The 8,855-nt window shown below is 41.3% G+C and overlaps 1 protein-coding gene across 8 annotated transcripts in view; it reads right to left on the bottom strand.

Moving 5' to 3' along the window:
• Positions 1-8,855, bottom strand: part of pcid2 (PCI domain containing 2) — a 65,103-nt gene that overhangs the window by 30,358 nt on the left and 25,890 nt on the right. For all 8 annotated transcript variants that reach the window (XM_043700278.1, XM_043700284.1, XM_043700283.1 and 5 more), the window contains 2 exons: positions 5,680-5,745; positions 1,531-1,572 (listed from right to left, as the gene is read on the bottom strand). In XM_043700278.1, the coding sequence (XP_043556213.1) occupies positions 1,531-1,572; positions 5,680-5,745 (108 nt within the window). The remainder of the gene's footprint in view (positions 1-1,530; positions 1,573-5,679; positions 5,746-8,855) is intronic.

Below are 8,855 nucleotides of genomic sequence, written 5' to 3'. Positions count from 1 at the left end.
TAGCAGTGGTGGACTCTCCCTCTTTATGGGCATTTAAACGGGCATTGGATAGGCATATGGAGGATAGTGGGCTAGTGTAGGTTAGGTGGGCTTGGATCGGCGCAACATCGAGGGCCAAAGGGCCTGTACTGCGCTGTATTCTTCTATGTTCTATGTATCCTGCATAGAAGCACAGAAGGGCGCCATTTTTGCATTTTCCAGGTTTTTGAAAGGGCTATCCAATTATTCCCAATCCTGTGTTCATACTGAAGGCTGCTGTCATTTATAGCCATACTAGGCGATGGGAGATGGTGGTGCAATGGTACAGGCAATACCTGGGTTTCATTCTGGAGTTCATTCACAAGCTGATTTGTGAGTTAATCAGAATACAATGCAGAACAATGGAAAGCAACGGTTCATAAGACCAGGAAATGGTCATATGTCAGGTTTTTAAAATTAAACCCTTATATGGGATCACATTTCTAAGTATGCAGTTGTATTTTGGACATTCATTCATCTGGAAATCTCTAAAGTCACTGGACTAGTAATCCAGAGGTTCAAGCTAACACTCTAAGGACATATGGTCAAATTGCACCACAACAGCAAGTGAAATTTAAATTCAATTATAAAATTCGAAATTAAAAAGTCAGTCACAGTAATGGTCACCGCAAAACTCATAAAAACCCATTGCGTTCATTAATGTTCTTTACGTCTGGCTTACAAGTAACTCCACTTTCTAGAAAACGGACTTACTTTTAAATGCCCTCTGAAATAGCCTGGCATGCCAACGATTCAAGGGCAGTTAGGGATGGGCAACAAACATTGGCTTTGCCAGCAATGCCCACATCTCATTAAAGAACAAAAACAGGGAAAAAAAGAGCAACCTGATCACGGCAGACATATTTAGCCAACCGATTAAAGCACATAGAATTTATTTGTGCAACTTTCTGAAATTAGGTTTAATTGCCTGTGCAGGTCTAATGTCACTATTTCTAATAAACAGTCAGAAGAAAATACAATCACTACAAAATCAGTTCCTTTTCTTCCAAATTATGAGTTTAAAACATTGGTGCAAAGTTCAGAAATGCATGCATATTTTACAGAGCAAAAGAGCAGTTTCATCTGAAGTCACTCAGAACTAAACAACTAAATGAACTTACATTTACATAGAGCATTTCACATGCTTGAGAAATCTGAAAGCACCTCACATTCATATCCTGTCAATGTGTAATCACTACAGTTGTTTGCAAGTGTGACAGTCATTTAGTATACAAGTCCACATGAATGGCAATCTGATAGATGACCAGCTCCCAGAGTTAACAGACTATATAACCCTGAAGTGGGGCTTGAACTCACAACCTCTTAACCCAAAGTGAAAATAACAGCACTGAACCAAGGATAACGCCTTGCACCCCAGTGGGCCGAGGAGAAAATACAGTGTGCCCTTGTAAACCGGAGTCTAAGACATTCTGACACAGAAAACAGCAATTTAAAACCATGACTTAAAGGAGAAATTTTGAACTGGTACTTAATTGAGCAGTTAGAACTTACCAATTCTCCTCCTTGTGAGCTTGGAATGCCCTCAAGAATGATGTTTACCAGTGAAGGAAAAAATATCTACATTTTGTTCCTTATCTTCAATATTAAATAATTAAACTTTAATTCCTATCTTAAATTTGCATCCACCTTCTCTGATATTGCATTAGATTCTTGGATGAAGTGAAGTTTTAGAAAAGCAGTGACCAGCCAAGGAAGTGTTGCCTGACAAGTGAAGTTGACAAATGCAAGCAATATGTCGCCTGACCAAGTACCAAAAAACCTGTTGTTCATCAGCTGTTTACAACAAAGCTAACCATGTATCAGTAAATTAATTAATGAGCAGCAATCAACCAATTCAGACAGCAGCAAATACATCAATATTGTACCCGATTCATAAATGAATTAAATAAAGTCAACAGATCGATGGCTAGTTGTAAATGAAATGAAGGAGGCAGCAGTGAGCTAATAAAATCAGGGTGCGGCAAGTACAACAAAAGATAAATAAGCTAATGCAAGAGAGAAAACCTCAGGGATTTAATAAATAAATTAGCAGCAGCAGGCATACCAACAAAGGAATCGATGGAGACAGTAAGGACTACAGATGCTGGAAGGCAGAGGCAATAGATGTGAAGCTGGAAACGCACAGCAGGATGAGCGTTTCGGCCTGAAGCATTGACTTTCCTGCTCCTCGGATTCTGTCTGACCTGCTGGGCTTTTCCAGTTTCACCAGCTGTTTACTTTTCATTATTTACTTACCAACAGTTGATTGAAAAAGTCTCCACCTCTTTTAACTAAGAGGCTTCTTTATTCAGTGTGGCATCTGAAAGCACCCATGGATACATGCTTGTAAACATTTTTCCACTTTGAAAAATTCAGTATGTGGCTAAGGGACAGCACAGTGGCTCAGTGGTTAGCACTGTTGCCTCATAGCGCCAGAGACACACGTTCGAATTCAACCTCAGGCTTCTGCCTGTGTGAAGGCTGCACATTCTCCCCGTGTCTACGTGGCTTTCCTCCCACAATCCAAAGATGTGCAGGTCAGGTGAATTGGCCAGACTGAATTGCCCAAAGTGTTCGATGCATTAGTCAGAGGGAAATGGGTCTGGGTGGGTTACTCTTCAGAGGGTCGGTGTGGACTTGTTGGGCCGAAGGACCTATTTCCATACTGTAGGGAATCTAATCTAATCTAAATCCCCTTAACATAATCCCCTGTTTGCCTTTCTAATTGCTTGCTGTACCTACATGCCAGCTTTCAGTGACTTATAAACAAGAACAGCCAAGCTCTTTTGGACACCAAAATTTCCAATCTTTCTTCTCTATTCTACCGAAGTGGATAATTTGTCACAGGCTGACCCAAAACTGGGCAGTCAGCAACAATTACCTGGCAGTGGGATTCAGGCAAGCAGAGTCTGCAACTGGGGACTGGGATTGTGGTAGGAGCAAAAATCAAGGGGGCAGAGGGGTTCCTTGAGTCCTGTTACAAAGTGAAAAACCATGTGAACAGGGTTTAAACGCTTCGATCTGCTAAATCAGCCAAACAAAATAGGAGAAATGTATTTTAGAATCAGCAAACTCATAGCTACCAGTGGAACTTGTGGCACATCAGGTCAAGCAACTATAGATTGTATTATAAATACGAATGTGCAGGTTCAATATTAAGCACTCTTAAAAATTAATAGAAATTTGTGATGTGAAAGGGAATGGAAACTTCAGACTGAAGTCAGGAATTAAGTATTCACCACATACAGATTTTTGCTTTATATACTAATCGTCTGAAGTAGCATTATGTGGGCAAGACTAACCACAACCTCCAGGTAAGCAACATGGTAAGAGATAATGGATCATTTTGCACAACCATAATTCAGTTATAAATTTATTTGTTCAAATTTATAGTGGAAATAATCTAGATAAACTTTCCACATTCTAATTAAAACTTATAATTATTATATAGAAATTTTGGATAATAAAAGACTCTTCATGAGAACATTATTAAGTATGACACCAAGCCAAATGAGAGATTAGATTAGATTCACTACAGTGTAGAAACAGGCCCTTCGGCCCAACAAGTCCACACCAACCCTCTGAAGAGTAATCCACCCAATCCCTCTGACTGATGCCCCTAACACAATGGGCAATTTACCTGACCTGTACATCTTTGGACTGTGGGAGGAAACCGGAGCACCCGGAGGAAACTCACGCAGACACAAGGAGAATGTCCAAACTCCACAAAGACAGTTGCCCGAGGCTGGAATCGAACCTGGGACCCTGGAGCTGTGAGGCAGCAGTGCTAACCACTGAGCCACCGTATTAAAGCAAATGAACAAAGGTTGGTCAATGAGGAAGGTTTTAAGGAGTGTTTTCTGAAAAGGAGGATAGCGGGGAAACAAGGTTTAGGGAGGGAATTTTCTGGGTTTAGTGCTGAGGCAGTTGAAAAGAAGTTGAGAGGGAATGGATGGATTGAAAATTTAAAAAGGATAACAATTTTAAATTATGATGTTTCTTGACTAGAAACCATGGGTTTAGATCAGAGTGGTTCTGGAAAAACACAGCAGGTCAGGCAGCATCCGAGGAACAGGAAAATTGACGTTTCAGGCAAAAGTCCCTCATCAGGAAAAGAGGCAGGGAGCCTCCAGAGTGGATGAGGGTGGAGATGGAGGTGATGGGTCAGAGAGGCGGGTGGAGCGGATCGGTGGGAAGCCCAGGACCTCCATGTCCTCGGCAGAGTGGGAGGGGGAGTTGAAATGTTGGGCCACGGGTCGGTGGGGTTGATTGGTGCGGGTGTCCCGGAGATGTTCCCTGAAGCACTCTGCGAGGAGGTATCCAGTCTCCCCAATGTAGAGGAGGGGTCCAGTCCAGTCCCATCCCGATCCCCCCCTCACATTTATCTCTCCACCCTGGCTGCCTGTATTCCTGATGAAGGGCTTTTGCCCGAAATGCCGATTTTCCTGCTCCTTGGATGCTGCCTGACCTGCTGTGCTTTTCCAGCACCACTCTGATCTAAACTCTGGTTTCCAGCATCTGCAGTCCTCACTTTTGCCTAGATACCACGGGTGGTAACAGAAAGGGATCTTCCAAGTTAAGTCAAATGAGAGTTAAGGCTGGAGCACTAGAATTTTGGATAGGCAAGTTTAAAGGGAAAGATGACATCAAAATGAACAACTGGCCAAGGCTATAATTGAATAGCCACAAAGAGGAGGCTTTCAACAGCAGATGAGCTCAGGCACAGGCGAGTTGAGCAATGTTTTGGAAATTGAAATAAATAGCTTTCAAAATGGAAGAATGTGCGGTCAGAGCCTTACTGCAGGGTTAAATATCGCGTCAAGGTGAAACAATTTGGTTCGGCCTCAGTTGCCAAGGAGAAGGACAAAGCCGATAGCTAGATAATAGGTTTTAGGACGGATCAAAATCGATGGTTTTAGTTGTTCCAAATTTCAATTGGAGGCAAGTTTTGTTCATCCAACACCTGAGACGAAAGGGAAGTTGGAGATGAGTTGTACTTAGCAAGGCTGCATCCAACCAACAGTTATTATTTGAGAAAGATTCAACAAAGGTGGTTTTGAAGAGGGGCAACACTTGAAGAAAGAAAGTTGTCAGAAAGCCAGCTAGCAAGGGGCCCAGGGAGGTGATTCTGTGGGAATGGAGCTCAAGGGAGCAGGGAGTGGGTCTGAATGGATGAAATCAGAGATAGAGTCATAGAGATGTACAGCATGGAAACAGACCCTTCGGTCCAACCTGTCCATGCCGACCAGATAGCCCAACCCAATCTAGTCCCATCTGCCAGCACCCGGCCCATATCCCTCCAAACCCTTCCTATTCATATACCCATCCAAATGCCTCTTAAATGTTGCAATTGTACCAGCCTCCACCACTTCCTCTGGCAGCTCATTCCATACACGTACCACCCTCTGTTTGAAAAAGTTGCTCCTGAGGTCTCTTTTATATCTTTCCCCTCTCACCCTAAACCGATGCCCGCTAGTTCTGGACTCCCCGACCCCAGGGAAAAGTCTTTGTCTATTTATCCAATAGTGAAGATACTCAGCCAGATGCAGGCTCAAGGCTCAAACAGGGAGTACAAGTAGAGAAAAAAAAAGCGTAAAACACCTAACTTCAAACATTTATAAAATACATCTGTAATTTCTCACTGTTCTTTACAAAGGATATTGAACCACAAATGTTTGATATTTGCAGGCTTCCACAAAATCATGGTTTGCAACAGCATAGGCACATCTGTAAAATGGAGAAACAATAAACAAAATTACTCATTACACTTTAAAGTAGTACCCAAAAACTCGTAGGTTTGATTTCTGCCTTGTAGGTTTCATTTTCATTTGTTCTGTCCTCTACATACCATCAGTATTCGTCCATTTATAATTTCGCAGTATTTTTCATTTACCTACGAGTGAACTCAACGTTAAATTTAAAATGCAGAAACATAATGCAGTGACTAACTATCTAGGTTTTGAAATACGATGAGAAGGCTGACAACATAAATTGGTCAAAATTGCTGTCAGTGGAAAAGATCCAAAATTAATTAGCATTGATATCAGCCCAGTATAGCTATTCCTTTCACCCTTTTAAAAGGTAACAGTACTGCTCACTAAATAAAAGAGATGAGAGACATTATAAAACTAAACAGGAGAGCATGAAAAAGTGGAAAGGATAGAGCTGATGCCAGGGACTGGGAGAAATTTAAGGAGCAGCAAGGAAGGCAAAAAAAATGTGATTAACTTCAGTGAGGAACTAAAAAAGGCACTTGTGAGGGATTCAAAATTTACCAAAAAAAAAGGTATTTACGGTGAAAGAGAAGAAAAAGGGTAGGCCGGTGCAATGTGATGAAGTATAACTGAAAATGAAAATAGCATAAAACATTATTGACAAATTATCTTGTGTCAGTCTTCACAGAAAAAGAAGAAATAATAAACTTGACATTGCAAGGAAACTAATAATTAATGAAGGGATGGACTTCACTAAAATTGAAGTTAACAATAAAACAGTAGACCAAAAGAAATCCCCACAATATACTGGTTTCCACTCCAGGAGAGGAAAACAGGTGGCGAAAATGCCGTTCCTTTGACATAGTCATACAAAGCTCCCACAATTACCCCTTTAGACTGAAAACTGCAGAACCAACTCCACTAGATGGGAGATCGGTGACAACATACAGGAAGACATTAATGAACATCTGGAACATGCATATAGATGACAATAAAAAAAATGAGATTGCATATTTTGGCAAGAGGAATGCTGAATCCACATATTTCTTAGAAAACAAGTCAGCATATGTGATACAGGGATTGGCGTGGGTGCAGTTACTCCATTCATCATTAGTGATGAAGCAGGTTATTAGGGCAACAATAAAATCAGAGCATGGGAATTCCTTTCTAGAGGCATAAACTGAAAAGCTGAGGAGATGGGCAAAAGTTTCTACTCCAGCACAATCCAACCCAAAAATCCACTCATTTTCAGATTGAGATTTTGGTGAAGCCTTTGAGCACCTGTCAAGTATTATAGAAGAATACAGCGCAGTACAGGCCCTTTGGCCCTCGATGTTGCGCCGATCCAAGCCCACCTAACCTAAGGACACTGAGACTAAAGCAAAAACAGAAATTGCTGGAGAAGTGCAGCACCATGTGTGGAGAGAATTCAGATTTAACACTTTGGGTCATGTGACCCTTCCTCAGAATGATTCGGAGGATGCTGCCAGACCTGCTGAGCTTTTCCAGAAATTTCTGTGTGTGATCCTAAAGACTAAAGCAAAAACAGAAATTGCTGGAGAAGTGCAGCACCATGTGTGGAGAGAAATCAGATTTAACACTTTGGGTCATGTGACCCTTCCTCAGACCTGCTGAGCTTTTCTAGAAATTTCTGTGTGTGATCCTAATTTACAGCATCTGCAGTTCTTTCGATTTTTACATTGACACTAAAACTGGCTGCACAATTTGTATTACTGTGGCTCGTGTTCCGCTCCGTTTGGGATGGGGTTTTGAAGATCCCACCAAAAAAACAATAAACCCCAGCAGAGGTGCAAACAATTACCTCTTTGAAAACAAAGATATTTACAGAGTTCGACCATGGGGAAAAACAATTTACTGGACAAAAGACCTTAACTTTCTGAAGATGACCTGGCAGTTATGTACTCAAAGCTACCTCCTGATACACATACAATAGGTTTTTATTAACATCAAATGGCACTTGGGGCGGGGGGCTGCAGAAAGGCATGTCATCAACCACGCTTTACATGTTCTTGGAGTGGCAGAACATATCACAGAAGTGAGGGAGAGCTGCTCTCGCTCTTTCTAAATGGCAGCCTGCTTGCAGAGTTTGATTTTGACTACATTCCTGCAAGGAGACAGACAGCCTTTGATAAAAGACTCCAGCTTCACAGCAACATTACAAGAAAAAGAAGGCATCAGCTACTAACTTAAGCTGCCAACTGAGAACCGAAGACTTTCAGTAGCTGCAGCCAGACCAGACAGTAAGCTATAACCAGTGTCTTTTAGTTCTTACTGAACCCTAACCTGGCAAAAGTTAATTTCCTCAACTCTGTGATTCGTACTTCATGTTTGATTCAAATATATGTATTTGTACTCAGCTTGTGGAAGGTGGGATATATTTTCACATGCAATATTTTTACCTGGATGGACTTCAGCAGAATAAAACTAAGCAGCCTTCGCTTAATAAACAAAGGAAAACCCATTTGGCCTATTCTTTGTACATCTCGGCATATAGACAGTACACAGTGAATTCAAAATGTCTGATGTAAATAGATGAGGAGTGGGGGGTAAGCAGAGCCTTTCCATTCTTCCTCACCTGGTCATAGCTAACTCATGTAATTCATCTAACTCATGAACTTAGGCCGTATTCTAGAATGTAATGCTCTTACATTTTAAAAAATCTGTGATTTGATTGTGGCAATAATGATATTGAAGCAAATTTATTAATGCTTGAAAATTAATTTATTACATAAAGTAACATTGTGCAGAGTCAACTACATGTAAATGCACTCAATGTTAAATAACTGGAAATGAATTCACAACCATTTATAAACTCCACTAGAAAACTGAATATGGAGGTAATTTGATAGAGGTTTACTTAGTAAAGTCACCAGAGTCTTTCCAGACCATAGTATTGTTCTCTCATAACAGAGAGAGGGAGAGGGAGAGAGAGAGGGAAGGAGACAGACAGAGAGAGAGGGAGGAGAAAGAGAGAGGGGGGGAGGAGACAAACAGAGAGAGAGGGGAGGAGAGAGACAGAAAGAAAGGGAGGAGAGAGAGACAGACAGAGAGAGAGAGAGAATGGATAAGGGAGAGCGAGAGAAAGCAAAAGAATGACAGAAA

This window comes from Chiloscyllium plagiosum, chromosome 12 (genome assembly GCF_004010195.1).
Source record: "Chiloscyllium plagiosum isolate BGI_BamShark_2017 chromosome 12, ASM401019v2, whole genome shotgun sequence".
Lineage (NCBI taxonomy): Eukaryota > Metazoa > Chordata > Chondrichthyes > Orectolobiformes > Hemiscylliidae > Chiloscyllium > Chiloscyllium plagiosum.
This window is presented reverse-complemented; position numbering and strand designations above follow the sequence as displayed.